The sequence below is a fragment of the Capricornis sumatraensis genome, chromosome 17 (genome assembly GCF_032405125.1).
Source record: "Capricornis sumatraensis isolate serow.1 chromosome 17, serow.2, whole genome shotgun sequence".
Taxonomy (NCBI): Eukaryota; Metazoa; Chordata; class Mammalia; order Artiodactyla; family Bovidae; genus Capricornis; species Capricornis sumatraensis.
The window spans coordinates 55,035,038-55,052,279 of NC_091085.1; the positions used below are offsets into that span (position 1 = coordinate 55,035,038).

The 17,242-nt window shown below is 46.1% G+C and overlaps 1 protein-coding gene across 2 annotated transcripts in view; it reads right to left on the reverse strand.

The window, feature by feature from the left end:
• GLT1D1 (glycosyltransferase 1 domain containing 1) overlaps window positions 1–17,242 on the reverse strand; it is a 115,378-nt gene that overhangs the window by 8,838 nt on the left and 89,298 nt on the right. For both annotated transcript variants that reach the window (XM_068990133.1, XM_068990132.1), the window contains one exon: window positions 14,481–14,579. In XM_068990133.1, coding sequence (XP_068846234.1) covers window positions 14,481–14,579 — 99 coding nt within the window. The remainder of the gene's footprint in view (window positions 1–14,480; window positions 14,580–17,242) is intronic.

The window sequence follows — 17,242 nt, forward strand, 5'->3', positions numbered from 1 at the left end:
TTCTTAACCACTGGACCACCAGGGAAGTCCATGTACGGTCCTTTTTATTAGGGCTCTAACTCCATTCATGAGGACCCCACCTTCACGTCCTAATGGACTGTTGGAGGCCCTGCCTCCTAACACCATCACAGGAGACGTTAGAATTTCAACATGTGGATTTCAGGGTGAGTGTGTGGAGGCACAAACATTTGGTCCATGATACATGTGTGTTTTCTAATAGTTCTCCGCCCCTCCCCAGGTGATTCTGGCCTAAGATGGACCACTGTGCCTACCTTATTTTACATAAGTTATTAAGCCACAGAATAGATTGATCGTATTGGAAACTGCCAGTTGTGAGAATCCCACTTCAAGATCCACCTATAAAAGTCTATTTTTCTTATCTGCAACACCATTCATTGGTCTAGTGTTAAGCTCTAGTTAAATGCCACATTTTGCAACGATGGGTATGTAAACATAACTACATAATACTCCCAACTGTCTGCATATATTAGCTATTCTCTCGACTCCTGCCATTAAGTAAAGTGGGGGCCACTCAATAAGAATGTACAAATAGTATTGGAATTACTCAGCATAAACCTCCAGCCTGTGTGCGTTCTAAGTAGCTTCAGTCGTGTCCGACTCTTTTCGACTCCATAGACTGTAGCCCGCCAAGCTCCTCTGTCCATGGGATTCTCCAGGCAAGAACAAAGGAGTGGGTTGCCATGCCCTCCTCCAGGGGATCTTCCCAACCCAGGGATCAAACTCGCATCTCTTATTTCTCCTGCATTGGCAGGCAGGTTCTTTACCACTAATTTATGGTGATCATAAATGTGTTTCCTATGTCTGTGAGTCTATTTCTGTTTCATAAATAAGTTCATTTGTGCCATATTTTAGATTCCATATATAAGCAATATCACATGATATTTGTCTTTGTCTGACTTACTTTTCACTTAATCTGACGATCTCTAGGTCCATCCATGTTGCTACAAATGGCATTGTTTCATTCTTTTTTATGGCTGAGTAGTATTCCATTGCATAAATGTCCCTATATCTTCTTCATCCATTCATCTGTTGATGGACACATGTTGCTTTTATGTCCTGGCCATTGTGAATAGTGCTGCTATGAACGCTGGGGTGCACGTTATCTTTTCAAATGCATAAGTGCCCTGGGCCACTTGGTGAGAAAGTGAACCGCCTTTCAATTCTCGTCTGTTCCTGGTTGAGTCAGGCAGAAGACCTCAGTGAGATGCCAGCCTGTTCCCTAACTTCTCAACGATGACTCCTGATGTCTGTGGCCAAAAGGCTTCCGTGGTGGCCAGAATCAGGCAGAATTTGACAATGACAACAGCCGACACTGATCATGTTTCAGCGTACAGGATTTGGGGTTACGTGTGTGTGTGCCCAGTTGCTTCAGTCATATCCAACTCTTTGAGACCCTATGGATCGTAGCCTGTCAGGCTCCTCTGCCCACAGGGATTCTCCAGGCAAGAATACTGGAGTGGGTTGCCGTGCCCTCCTCCCAGGGATCTTCCTGGCCCAGGGATTGAACCCCTGTCTTCTGCGCCTAATGCATTGAAGGCACTTCCTTTACCTACTGAGCCATCCCGTGAAGCCCAATAAGATGCTTAAGTACCCTTTTATTAACATATACCCTCCAGCAGGTCTAAGACAGAGCCCCGTAAACAACACAATGAAACTTCCGACTCAAACTATAAATAGTCCCACCCAGCAGGACAAACAAAGCCACGAATAACTTCACATCAGCTCAGATAGGAGTTTGCTGCCAAGGGAGTTTTGGCACCCAATTTACTAAAAATAGAATTGTTTTTTCAAGTGTTTTTTGGGATTTTGGAATTGCAGGAAAAGGGCACGAACTCTGTGCTATGACTATGACTCCTTTCACAGAAACACGGGGGCACAGAGAGGTCCAGGAACCTGCCCGAGGTAACACAGCAGGAAGTATCAGAAATGGGAAGCAAACTCGGACCGTGCAGCCTCAGAGCCAAGGTTGCTTCACAGCAGGATGGAGTAAGTCCACAAAGCTATCACATGGATCCACGGGACTCGGGACCTACTGATGAAGCTAAAGGCAAGGATGGTGGACATTCTCTCTCTCTCTTGCTTCCCAGATTCTTCTCAGAGCATCAGCTCAAATATACGAGCTGGCAGAACATTGCCCTTGCTATGCTGGCAGCTCTGGAGGCAGGGAAGAGGAGGATGGCAGGAAGGAAAGGGAAGAAAATGAGGAACGGCTTTGGAGAGGAGAGGTGGACTCGGGAGATGGTTCTGGTAGACACGTTCAGTTCAGTTGCTCAGTCGTGTCCAACTCTTTGCGACCCCATGAATCATGGCACGCCAGGCCTCCCTGTCCATCACCATCTCCCGGAGTTCACTCAAACTCATGTCCATCAAGCTGGTGATGCCATCCAGCCATCTCATACTCTGTTGTCCCCTTTTCCTCCTGCCCCCAATCCCTCCCAGCATCAGAGTCTTTTCCAATGAGTCAACTCTTCACATGAGGTGGCCAAAGTACTGGAGTTTCAGCTTTAGCATCATTCCTTCCAAAGAACACCCAGGGTTGATCTCCTTTAGGATGGACTGGTTGGATCTCCTTACAGTCCAAGGGACTCTCAAGAGTCTTCTCCAACACCACAGTTCAAAAGCATCAATTCTTTGGTGCTCAGCTTTCTTCACAGTCCAACTTTCACATCCATACATGACCACAGGAAAAACCATAGCCTTGACTGGACGGACCTTAGTCGGCAAAGTAATGTCTCTGCTTTTGAATATGCTATCTAGGTTGGTCATAACTTTTCTTCCAAGGAGTAAGCGTCTTTTAATTTCATGGCTGCAGTCACCATCTGCAGTGATTTTGGAGAGAAGAGGTGGACTCGGGAGATGGTTCTGGTGGATACGTTACTAGCAGTGAAATGTCAGAGGGAAAGAGCAAAACCCAGAAGAAATGTGCAAGTTCATCTGCAATTAAGTCATCCTGGTCATGCTTTGGGGGGATGCCGTGACCACGACATTGACAGTGTCACCCAAGGATCGCTGACTTCAGTAAGGACGTGGAAAGAACCACCTAAGCAGGGACACCTCGAAGTCCAGGCAGAGCTCAGGGGCCAAGGCTGTCATCGGCTACTTTGCATAGAAAACAGGGAAAGACAGTAGTTCAATCACACCTGGACAGCACGCAGTGTAGAGTCCCATCATACTCAAATAACCGAAGGTGTTTACCAGAAAGATGATCCCTTTAATGCCCTGGGCTAAGTAAGTCTCCCACTAGTTACTGGGCACCCATCTGTGCCAGGACCATCACGAGGGGGCTGCATGAAAAAACAAGCACGACTGACACCCTGGGGGGCATCCAGTCTGGGGTGGGGGTGGGGGAGTGAGGCTGTGGACAAGTGCGCACGTCTGAACTGTGCAGAGGGTTATGGAGGAAAAATACAGGATGCGAGGATAGAGTATATGGGGTGGGGAATGGGGTGATAGATCAGGGGCCACCGAAAGCCTCTCAGGAAAGAGACAGTGAAGTTGAGGGGGAAGGATGCTCCTGGGGGCCTGGATGTGAGTGGAACCGGGCAGGAGGAAGGGGCAGGGAGATCAGAGCAGGGGAGTGAGGGGGCTGATGGGGGCCTGGGGAACTGAGACAGGAGCTGCATCTTCTCTGCAGCCACGGGAAGTCACCCAGGGTTTTTCTACTGGAATGGATGGACAGGATCTGAGGTTTTTTTTTTTTAAGATTTATTTGTATGTTTTGGCTATTGTGGGTCTTCGTTGCTGCACACTGGCTTTCTCTAGTTGCAGGGAGTGGGGGCTACTCTTTAGTTGTGGTACGCAGGCTTCTCATTGCGGTGGCTTCTCTTGTTGCGGAGGACAGACTCTAGGCGTGCTGGCTTCCGTAGTTGTGGCCCACGGGCTTAGTTGCTCTGTGGCATGTAGAATATTCCCAGACCAGGGATGGAACCTGTGTCCCCTGCATTGGAAGGCAGATTCTTAACCACTGGACCACCTTGAAAGTCCCAAGATCTGCACTGTATAAAGGTCCCTTTGGCGGCCAGGAGGAGAGTGCATAGGTGGAATGGTGGAGGCTGTTATAACCATCCAGACAAGACCCAGTCATGCCTCCGAAGAGTCCCGGTTGAGCAGTATTCTGGGGACAGAGCCCGGAGAGACAGACAGAAGCAGCACGCAGATACAGAGCCCAAAACAGAGGTGCGGGGCTCCTAGTGTGCACTCACTGCCTCACTTGCCGCAGACAAAGGCGGAAGCCCCTGGGAAGGGGGCTTGAGTCGGCTGCCAGGGTCCCCCTTCCTTCTCCTATAGCATCACCCCTCGTGGCTGCAGTCCCCAAAGATCCTAAACAGGCCACCTGGCTGAATTTTGCAAGTGCTAAGCAGTCACCGGCATCTCTTTGCTCTGAACTCCAGGATCAACTTCAAAGGCACCTACAGGGCTGATTGCTAGGGCGAGCTGTGTACCGCATTTGCTGTCCTGACATCTAGTCACTAGAAGAGTCCACCAGGCCCCTGGGAAGAAGAACTCACAGAGTGATGGACAGGGCATTGGCTGGCAGCTCTGGGGACAGATGGGCTTCCCTGACAGCTCAGTTGGTAAAGAATCCACCTGCAATGTAGGAGACCCCAGTTCGATTCCTGGGTGGGGAAGATCCACTGAAGAAAGGATAGGCTACCCACTCCAGTATCCTTGGGCTTCCCTGGTGGCTCAGCTGCCTGCACAGTGGAAGACTTGGGTTCGATCCCTGGGTTGGGAAGATCTCCTGGAGAAGGGAAAGGCTACACACTCCAGTATTATGGCCTGGAGAATTGCATGGACTGTATAGTCCATGGGGTCACAAAGAGTTGGACAAGACTGAGCAACTTACTTCACTCACTGGGGACAGAGGGTCCCTTCGGTGTGGTCAGGCCAGGTCACAAAGGCCACTCTCCTAACTGCAAGCCCCCTAACTACAATGCAATTTTTTAAAAATACTTATTTCTTTGGCTGTGCTAGGTCTTAGGTGCGGCACACTGGATCTTTAGTTCTGACATGCAAACTCTTAGTTGCAGCATGTGGGATCTAGTTCCCTGACGGGGGATCAAACCCCTACATTGGGAGCATGGAGTCTTAGCCACCAGACCACCAGAGAAGTCCCCAGTTCCTTGTTTTTTCTCTTTTAAATCAAATTCTATTGCATGTTGCATAGATTGCAAAACAGTTATTCCTCTTAAAGCATGTTGAATGGGTATTTTTTACACAGGGACACATATTCTGCATCATGGTGACTAGGGATGGTCAAAGCCTTGAAATTGAATATATTCATATTTAATGAAGTAACGAAAACCTCTCACTTTCAAAAAACAAAAAAGCCCCCAAACTATAATGTGCTTGTTAACAAGCAGAGTGGACCTGCACAGCGGGTGGGTCCCAGAAGCCCAGAAGCAGGCCATTGGCAGAGGTCAGGCCAGAAGGTCAAGTCCAAGATGCTTTCTCCTGCCCTGGAAAGGCAAATGAAGACTCTACACTTGAGGGAAAAACAAAACAAAACAAAACCACCTGTCCCATCTTCCTGCTATTTTAGGGGAATGTCAGACTTTGCCTGATGGCCTGAAGCAAGAGCCTAGACCAGAGCCAGGAAGGGCCCTGCGCTCCATCCCTGACACGCCGCCTGGCCTGGCCTGGCCTTTCCTGAGCATTGAGCCCCACCTGGTGGCTCTCCGCTCGTCTTCACCTGGCCAAGTCTGGCTCCGTGCAGCATCGCTCAGTGCTGGGCCCACCGGGGGCATCCCTTGCCATCTGTGTCTTTCTGATCCCACAGACCAGCCACAGGTGGAGAAGCCAAGGAAGACTGGAACTTAGAAAGACGTCCGCTCTCCCCAGGGACTTGGACAAAATCATGAGCAGAATCCTTTTAGAGGATGGTCCTGTGAGAAAGTGTCCCTTATCTCCCCAAACGAGAGAAGGGGAGGGAGGGAGAGAGAGAGAGATGGAGAGGGAGACAGAGATCGAAAGAGAGATACAGATGTGTGGCAGGGAGACTGAGACACAGATAGAGGGAGAGAGACGGAAACAGAGGCAAAGTCAAAAACAGACAGCGATAAAGGAGAGACCGAGAGGAGAGACCCACACAGACACAGAGTGGAGGGGGCTCCAGAGACACAGACCCAGAGACAGAGAAAGAGACAGAGACACGCAGACGGAAGCGGGAGAGGCGGAGAGTGAGAGCCAGAGTCAAAGGGAGAGACAAGGACATACAGAGACAGAAGGAGAGACAGACAGAGAAAGGAGAGACAGAGCGAGTGAAAGACCAAGAGACACATGGACACAGAGAAGGAGACAGGCAGAGGGAGAGGCGGCCACAGGAGGAACCCTGCACAAAGGCTCTCAGGAACGGCCGAGCAGACTCTGCCATCAGGCTGCGGGTTCGAGTCCCTGCCCCACCACCTCCAGCTGGACTTCTAAGGCAAACCACTTACTCTCTCTGGGCACATCATGGTAACGCCTGTGTGGGGTTCTTGTGAGAAATCATAAGAGAAATGTGCAAAGTCCGTCCAAGGGCACCCAGCACCCAGAGGAGGTCAGGCGGGGGCAACTGCCCCATCACTCACGCCCTCTCTTGAGAGCAGTTCCACCAGGCACGCAGCCCCACCACCCACTCTGCGCTCTGGAAGTGTGGCCAGTGCGGCCGAGGAACTGCATTTTTAATTATTCACTTGAGTGGACTTAAATTTAAATTTGAAAACTGGTGCTCGAGTCAGGTATTGCAAAGCTTTTCAAGTATATTTGGAACAGCCTGCATACGTGCATCTGCTTTCCCAACTGCAAACGGCATGGAGTCTCAATGCAAACCAAGTAGTTCAATACAAATTTAATCTCCAAATGGAGATGAGCTGGTGTGTAAAATACAAGATTTCAGAGACTTAAAAAAAAAAAAGAATGTAAAGAACTCATTAAACAGTATTCATATCGGGCTTCCCTAGTGGTCGAGTGGTTGGGAGTCCACTGGTCAGTGCAGGGACATGGGTTTGATCCCTGGTCCAGGAAGATCCCACATGGTACAAAGCAACTAAGCCTGTGTGCCACAACTGCTGAAGCCCGCATGCCTGGAGCCGGTGCTCTGCAACAAGAGAAGCCCCTGTTCACTGAAACTAGAGAAAGGCCAGATGCAACAACGAAGAACCAGACCGACCATAAATAAATCTTTAAAAAAAAATTTCTATCGATTACACGTTGAGAGGATGCAAGTTTGGCTAGATGGAGCTAAATAAAACATATTGTATTATTGATATGAATTTCATCTGTTTCTTTCCATTTTCTTTGAACGTGGCTATTAGGAAATTGTAACTCCCACATGTGGTTGGACTCACCCTGGTCCCGGGACAAATACCAGCCATGCACCTGATCCCAGATTTTCAAGCAGACAGTCATTTGGTTCAGGTTCAAAGCTGTCATCTCAACATAATTATCAATAGCACCCCCTTTGAGACTTCACTGGCAGTCCAGTGATTAAGGCTCTGCACTTCCAATGCAGAGGACATGGGTTTAATCCCTGGTCAGGGAAATAAGATCCCACATGCCACAAAGTGCAGCCAAAAGATTAAATAACACCACAATAACACCACCTTCACTCTCAAAGTTATCCTGGTTTTGCACAATGAACAATATGGTCACCCAAAAGGGCAAATCCAAGTAAATAAATGTTGTATTGACTTGCAATTTAGTTCACCCATAGTTTGCCCTGGCCTTTGACTGTATGGACCACAACAAACTCTGGAAAATTTTTAAAGAGATGGGAATACCAGACCACCTGACCTGCCTCTTGAGAAATCTGTATGCAGGTCAGGAAGCAACAGAACTGGACATGGAACAGACTAATTCCAAATAGGGAAAAGAGTACATCAAGGCTGTATATTGTCACCCTGCTTATTTAACTTACATGCAGAGTACATCATGAGAAACTCTGGGCTGGATGAAGCACAAGCTGGAATCAAGATTGCCAGGAGAAATATCAATAACCTCAGATATGCAGATGACACCACCGTTATGGCAGAAAGTGAAGAGGAACTAAAAAGCCTTTTGATGAACGTGAAAGAGGAGAGTGAAAAAGTTGGCTTAAAGCTCAACATTCAGAAAACAAAGATCATGGCATCCGGTCCCATCACTTCATGGGAAATAGACGGGGAAACAGTGGAAACAGTGTCAGACTTTATTTTTGGGGGGCTCCAAAATCACTGCAGATGGTGATTGCAGCCATGAAATTAAAAGATGCTTGCTCCTTGGAAGAAAAGCTATGACCAACCTAGACAGGATATTAAAAAGCAGAGACATTATTCTGCCAACAAAGGTTCATCTTATCAAAGCTATGGTTTTTTCAGTAGTCATGTATGGATGTGAGAGTTGGACTATAAAGAAACCTGAGCTCTGAAGAATTGATGCTTTTGAACTGTGGTACTGGAGAAGACTCTTCAGAGTCCCTTGGACTGCAAGGAGATCCAACCAGTCCATCCTAAAGGAAATCAGTCCTGAATATTCATTGGAAGGACTGATGTTGAAGCTGAAACTCCAATACTTTGGCCACCTGATGTGAAGAACTGACTCATTTGAAAAGACCCTGATGAAAGACTGAAGGCAGGAGGAGAAGTGGACAACAAAGGATGAGATGGTTGGATGGCATCACCGACTCAGTGGACATGAGTTTGAGTAAACTCCTGGAGCTGGCAGTGGACACAGTGGCCTGGCTTGATGCAGTCCGTGGAGTCTCAAAGAGTCAGACACGACTGAGCGACTGAACTGAACTGAACTGAGTTTGCCCTGAGTTTCCTTTGGGCTTCAGTGGAAATCCGATCAACACTGAACATTCATCTGTGCTTTTACATCTGAAGGGACTGGTTGGGGGCTTATACATCATGTGTTCGTGCTAAGTTCACTCAGTCGTGTCTGCGTATTGACACGTGGGCTCTAGCCCTCCAGGCTCCTCTGTCCATGGGATTTTTCCAGGCGAGAACACTGGAGTGGGTTGCCATGCCCTCCTCCAGGGGAACTTCCCGACCCAGGGACTGAACCCACATCTCATGTCCCCTACATTGGCAGGCGGGTTCTTTTTACCACCAGCGCCACTTATTTAATATCCAAGAATCCTAAATGTTTGACTAAAAAGTTAAAAATTTGCTTTACAAATATCATATATTGATGCATACATATGGAATCTAGAAAGATGGTACTGATGAACCTGTTCACAGGGCAGCAATGGAGATGCAGACACAGAGAACAGGCTTGTGGTCAAGGTGGGGGAGAGGAAGGAGAGGGTGAGATGAATGGAGAGAATAGAAGCATATACATGGACACATGAAAAATAGCTAGCCAGTGGAATTTGCTGTATGACTCAGGGAACTCAAACCGGGGCTCTGTAACAACCGAGAGGGGTGGGAAAGAGTGGAAGGTGGGAGGGAGGCTCAAGAGGGACGGGACATATGTACACCTATAGCTAATTCATGCTGATGTATGACAGATATCAAATCAATATTGTAAAGCAATCATCAATCAAAATAAATCGAATTAAAAAGTTAAAAACTTGTTTTGAATAAAAAGAGAAATGATATTTTGCATGACGCTGGCCAGATCTCACAAGGAGAACATCTCGCTGTATTGAGCCTAATTCCAATGCTTAAGTCTAAGAGCTCTACAGACTATATAGCTCCCAGGGGGCAGCCAATGATGTCACCCAGGGGTCAGCACCGTGAATATGATTAACTCTGTATCCACACAGCTCTCCTCTGAGACCAAGGACGGAACTCAACCCCACGTGCTTTCTGCTGTTCCCCAAAGGCCAGCACCATTATCTCCATCTTACAGATCAAGGACTGAGCCCAGGAAGAAGAAATGTGTCCAGGATCACTCATATTTCAAGCAGAAAACTCAAGTTCCAAACACAGCCCGAAGGAGGCTGCTATGTCTCCGACACGCCTCACTTCTTCCAAACCTGAAACTTTTGATTGACTATCAAAGTTTGAAAATTAAACATTCTTAGTAAAAGTGTATGGTGAACACAAAAGAAGAGAGGCTGGAACAAAATACACACACGATAAATGTTAGCTGTCATCATCATTATTCCAAAAGTTATGATTTTCTTTACAGTTGCCTAAAAATCAAACAGAACCTCCCAGCAAAATTGGTTTGGACCACACTTCAAAAGTCTGTCCTTGAGAAAGAATATGGATTCACAGTTTCTACTAAATGTCAAATGGATTTTAATTCTGAAGCTATAAAATGGTTCCATAAAATAGCTCAGCTCTTTTCTTCCTAAAAAGAAAAAGAATGAGATTGTCGTGGTAACAACAACAAAAATCAATGTTTAGTAGGTTTGGAAAGCTTCATGTAAATTAAGGTTTTCCGTGGCTGAGGTGTATAAAAACAGAGGTTATTTTGTTCCTACCACAGCTGAATATTTTTAATCATCATTTTGTTGAAAATTCAAAATATGACTTTTTGCATTTTATATGTATGTATGCGGGTTTTCCAGGTGGCTCAGTGGTTAAGAATCCGCTCGCCTGCCAACGCAGGAGACACAAGAGACAAGGGTTTGATCCCTCGGTCGGGAAGATCTCCTAGAGCAGGAAATAGCAGCCCACTTTAGTATTTTTGCCTGGAAAATCTCATGGACAGAGGAGCCTGGCAGGCTACAGTTCATGGGGTTGCAAAGAGCTGGACAGGCCAGAGCAAATGTACATGTGTGTATGTATGTGTGTATCTATGTATCTACGTAACTATGTATCGATCTATGTTTCTATGTATGTATCTATCTATATTAACTTTATGAGGCTGACACCCTTGCATGGAAGTCCCTTCTTAATAAATGAGATGGAGCTTTGAGGACATATTTGAATACACATTCGAAATAAATCTCACAAACACTGACAACCAATCAGTGGTTAATTTCATCTGAGCTCCTGAACCGAGATGACAGCAACCACAGGCACTGACTTGTGGAAAATGCACATTTGTTTTTAAAGCAACACCTCCCACTCCATGCTAGGTCAAGTCTGATCACGACTATGAAACAAAGCTACGTGTGATATCTGTGTCTAGCACATGTTTCAAAATGTGATATTAAAAAGGGGGAAAAAAAAACACAGCCTCCCTCTGTATGAAACATAGAGCAGTTTTTTTTTTTTTTTAAACATCCTTTGTAAAAGTAACATTAAAGGGTTGGACTCAAGCCCAAGCCTTAACTTTGTCAGTGCTTTGGGGCTATGTCTGATAACTCACAGAAAGCTGGTAACCAGCAGAAACAACTTGGATGTGTCAGCGACAGGATCATTATTTGCAAATATTAAAAGGAATGTCTTACAAGGAACATGAAATGAAGTCAGGAGAGCCAAACTGCACTTGTTCTAACATTGGACTTGATACACCCATTTATAAGTGATGGCTATTCAGACACTTGCTGATAAAACTGCAGTGGTTTGAAATTGAGCTATAAAATAAATAGACAGTGTGTTTGGGAAGATAAAAAAAAAATCTCTTTGCCCACGGGGAGACAATATCCTATGACCTCCGGCATGGCTGGTGCTGATGTGGAGAGATGCAGAACGTGGTAAAAAGCAATACGCTTTTGTCTAGAGAATCAGCAGGAAACCACTACACACTCTTCATTTCCTGGTATTGTTTTGGCTTTTAGGGGTTACTGTTCAAAGGAAAGGGCTTCCCCAATGGCTCAGCTTCCCTGGTGGTTCAGTGGTAAAGAATCTGACTGCAATGCAGGAGACACAGGTTCGGTCTCTGGGTCGGGAAGATCCGCTGGAGAAGGAAATGGCAACCTGCACCCATATTCTTGCCTGGAGAATCCCATGGACAGAGGAGCCTGGCAGGCTACAGTCCATGGGGTCGCAAAAGAGTCAGACATGACTTAGCAACTAAAAAATAACGTGCACTGCGTGCGTGGTAAGTCGCTTCAGTCGTGTCCGACTCTTTATTTTTTAATATGAATTTATTTATTTTAATTGGAGGTTAATTACTTTACAATATTGTATTGGTTTTGCCATACATCAACATGAATCTGCCACAAGTATACACATGTTCCCCATACTGAACCCCCCTCCCTCGTCCTCTGTCCATGGGATTTTCCAGGCAAGAATACTAAAGTGCGTTGCCATGCCCTCCTCAAACAACAACTACAATCAAAGGAAAGGGCTTCCCTGGTGGCTCAGTGATAAAGAACCCGCCTGCAATGCAGGAAATGTGGGTTTGATCCTTGGATCTGGAAGTCTGCTGGAGGAGGAAATGGCAACCCACTCCAGTATTGTGGCCTGGAGAATTCCATGGACAGAAGATTCTGGAGGACTACAGTCCAAGGGGTCACAAAGCGTCAGACACAACTTACTGACCAAACAACAATGACACGAGCTACAGGGCATCAAGGGCTCTCCTTTTGCTGATAATGGTACCTAGAGCCTTGGGCTGCGTGCCGTACCCACGGCTCAGCCCTGTATGTCAGCCGCTTTAGCCCATGACACACCTCTATGTGCTGTTATAATTAGTTCCACTTGTACCGAGGAGAGGACAGAGCTTGGAGACTCAGGTTAAGGCTACACGCCCTGCACAGGGTCCCAGGGGTTTAAAGGGAGACACATCCTTGGAACTTCAGACCTTGGGACTGGAACCCCATCACACATGTCCTGGAAGGTCCTGGCATACACATGTGCCCCGGATGACACTGTGCCCATCATCTGTGCTAACTGTCAACTGCACTGGCCTTTATTTTGATTTCAGATGCACACATGTATCAGACCCATACATGTATGAACACAACCATGCTGCCTCTTCTGTACATTGTTCTGAAGAACTGCAAGGGATCAGATATATGGCATCTTCCGAACACCAGGGGATATTCCAGAAGCATAGGATTATACCTGAAGAACACCTGCTTCAGAAACCAGAAATCTATTTAGGAATTTGGGGTTAGTAGATGCAAACTACTATATATAGCATGGATAAACAACAAGATCCTACTGTAGAACACAGGGAACTATATTAAATATCCTGTGATAAACCAAGATGGAAAAGAATATGAAAGAGAATGCATACATGTATATACATATATCCCTGAATCACTGTGCTATACAGCAGAAACTAACACATTGTAAATCAACTATACTTCAATAAAATAAACTTTAAAAAAAGAAACTAGTAATTCAAGCATCTAAGAGGGGAAGTGACCTGCTCAAGGTCATGGTAATCAACACCAGCAGCATCAGAAAGAGAACCCAGGTCTCATGTTTCTGGAAAGTCCCTAGGTTTCTTTTAGTCACATGTCTAGGAGGCTGCCCAAGTGACAAAGTGACCCTGTGTTTCATATACTCATCTACTGATTACAGTAAGTCCCCTACATGTAAACCTTCAAGTTGCTAGCTTTCAAAGATGCTAATTCGCATTCGCAAGTTCAGTCATGTAGGGAGTGGCAACCTGCTCCAGTATTCTTGCCTGGAAAACCACAAGGACAGGGGAGCCTGGTGGGCTACAGGGGTCGCAAGAGCGAGACAAGACTTAGCGACTAAACCACCACCACTGGCGCACACTGTCACGTGCATGTATCCTCTACCAGTGGCTGTACTTTTGTGAACTTTACTGCACAGCACTGTATAGCGTACATGAGTACAGCGTCTTTATTTCAAGTCCAGGATGCCCAGAAACAAGCCTGAAAGCAGCGGCAGAGAAAGGATGAAGAGAGACAAGAGGAAGAAGGAGTATCTGAAGAACTGAAGAGATTCATGATGCAGGAAATGGCCCGGGGATTTTCTTAACTTGAGGAGGCACTGGTAGGTTTTGAGGCATAGGATCCTAGTGTAGAATGGTACATGAAGGTTGCAGCAGCCGTTCAGAAAGCAATCCAGTGCTACTGTGTCATCTATGACGAGAAAAAAGGAGCTACCACCCAGACATCACTGGATTGTTTTTTTAAGAGGGTCGATAGAATTAAATCCAGCAAGGAACCGGAACCTGAGCCATCAGCGTCAGGCGTGAGTGAAGTTGCAGCTTGCCCTCCATCTCCTGTTGCTGACAATCCAGCTCTGCCTTCTCCCACCTCCTCTCTCTCCTCTAGTCAGTGACTCTTCTCGCCTGTTCACTCACTGCCAGCCCCTGTATGTCAATTGTCTTACTGTATTTTTCAAGGTCCTGTACTGTAAGATTAAAACTGTTTTCTTAATTGTTTGCTTTTTATGTAGTATTTGTATGAAAAGTATTATAACCCTATCACAGTACAGTACTATATAGCCAATTGTGTTAGTTGGGTACCTAAGCTAGTTTTGCTGGACTTATGAACAAACTGGACTCATGAATGTGCTCTCAGAATTGGGCTTGTTTGTATGTAGGGGACTTACTGTATAAAGGGAACACTGAGAGCTAATCACATAGATGCCAGTTACAGACTCTCTGAACTACAGGCGGATGAAAACGACTCAGACCGCACAGGTGAACACAGGGAAATCGCTCTCCTTTACCTGAGGGTCTGAAAACAGCAATCCTGTAACTTCATGCTTCACCACTGCGGCGTTTCCAGGGATGTTCCTCGCCAACACCGGGACTTCCAAATCCATTGCCTGAAAGGATGTAAAGAGTAAAGGAGACAGGTGGACGATCACTGTCAGAGTCTGTGTGGTGAGATGAGCCAGTTTGTGACAGAATGACTCCTTGGTTTCACTGGAGCTCTGGCAGCACACAAAAATCACCCCAAAACTTTGCCCAAAGTGGTTTCCCAACACAAACCCCGGATTTTCCAACTACACACTGAATCTTAATGACTGACTGTATTTGCAAATGTTGGGAAATTATATACTGCAATGGCCTGTCTTACTGCAATGTCACAAAGAAACCTTCTCTCTCTCCAATTTTCAGTTCACACTTCTTCAGTGGCAGCCTGGAGTACACTTTTTGAGAATATTTACCTATCTATTTGGCTGCACTGGGTTTTAGTTGCTGCACGCAGGATCTCCATGGTGGCATGTGAACTTAGCTGTGGCATGTGGAATCTAGTTCCCTGACATGGATCAAACCTCAGCACCCTGTATTGGGAGCATGGAGACTTTGCCACTGGACCAGCAGGCAAGTCCTTGGAGTGTACATTTTTTAATTACCATCATTCTCACTTTCCTTGATGGGTAATTTTCTTTCAGCACCAGCCATACAAATGCCACCAGGTCTGTACATATCCCTTTGGCATGGATACAGACGTAAGGAGGAACAAGATTTATCACCTGATTACCCACTAAACAACCTTTCCAGTCTCAAAGGCCTGGGATCAGCCAGCATGGGGTTCCTCATGATGATAAAAGTTTCCACATCATGAATTTCCCTTCTCATCTTGTAGGGTAAAGATTGGGACCCTCCACTGTCATTAGAATCAAAGCTATGGTTTTTCCAGTAGTCATGTATGGATGTGAGCTGGACCATAAAGAAGGCTGAGCGCCAAAGAATTGATGCTTTTGAACCTGTGGTGTTGGAGAAGACTTTTGAAAGTCCCTTGGACTGCAAGGGGATCAAACCAGTCAATCCTAAAGGAAACCAACCCAGAATATTCCTTGGAAGGACTGATGCTGAAGCTCTAATACTCTGGCTACCTGATGTGAAGAGCCAACTCATTGGAAAAGATCCTGATGCTGGGAAAGATTGAGGGCAGGAGGAAAAGAGGGCAGCAGAGGATGGAGATGGTTGGATGGCATCACTGACTCAACACATGAGCAAACTCCAGGGGATAGTGAAGGACAGGGAAACCTGGCATGCTGCAGGACATGGGGTCACAAAGAGTTGGGCACGACTTAATGACTGAACAACAACAACTGTCATTACACTTGGGAACAAGAAAACTCAGCAGCACAGGCAGAAAGTAGCTCCGCATCTCAACATTAGGGTCACAGCCACCTTATGAGCCCACTGTTTGGGCCTTGGGTTCTGACCTCCAGTGAGCACCATCTGGCATTTTGGAAAAGATCACAGGCCAGGAATCACAAAACTGTGGTCTTGCCCTGGTGGAAGCTTTGCTCTCGACTGACAAGGGGTCTCAAATCCATTGCTCATCACCATCATTTTGGGGAGACAAAGTTCATCTTAAACAGCAAGGATTTACTGTATAGCACAATCAACTGTATATTCAATATCTTATAACAACCTGTAATAGAAAAGAATTGGAAAAAAAGAATATAGATGCCTACATATAACAGGATCACTTTGCTGTACACCTGAAACTAATATTATATTGTAAATCAACTATACTTCAATAAAAGAGAAAGAAAAAAAAAATGTCGTTTAAAAAGCATATGGAAATGCTATTTTCATTCAGCCAAGATGTGACATTAAGGATGGTTGATTCTCAAGTCACTTTCTTTAGGTGTAAAGTTACCTCTTCAAAAAGGCAAAGTCTCAGAATATGACTGTGCTGTGACGCTGGTCCTGATGAACACAGTGCCTGGTAATGTCTTGGGGAGATAGTGTTTGGAGATGAGCGAGCTTACCCTCTGAATCCCTTCAGGTCATGATCCGGGAAAGGGACAGTGTTGAGGAGGGGCACTTGGAGCAGAAATCATCTCAAATCTGGTACCTGGGGCCCCATTTGGGGACTAAGAAGAGGAAACATCAGAGCTCAAGAGGTACCGAACACTTAGTCAAGTTTGCAGTCACTGGATTTCTCTTGCCCACCATGAGCTCTTCGAGCACCCAGCAAGTGGGTACAAGCTTCACATTTGAACTTTTAAAAGTTTTGTTGGGGCTTCTCCTGGTGGTCCAGCGGTTAAGACTCCACCTCCCACTGCAGGGGGTGTGGGTTTGATCCCCAGTTGGGGAACTAAGATTCTACATGCCAGGTGTTGTGGCCAAAAAAATGAACAAATAAAAATAAATTTAAAAGCTTTGTCTCTGGTGCACCATCCTCAGCAGGGCTGATCCTCAGCACCATCCTCAGCACTGCAGCACAGTGTTTGGAAACACAGCCACCCGGGCTCTGTATCAACACAGTACGTGAGCTTTTGAAGGTGCCTTATATAGGTGTCTATATTGGGCTTCCCAAGTCGCTCAGTGGTAAAGAATCAGCCTGCCAATGCAGGAGATATGGGTTCTATTCCTGGGTCGAGAAGATCCTCTGGAGGAGGAAATACAACCCTCACCAGTATTCTTGCCTGGGAAATCCCATGGACCGAAGAGCCTGGTGGGTGACAGTTCACGTTTAAAAGAAATTTCTTAACAAATGGGATTTTTACATGCCTCTGAAACA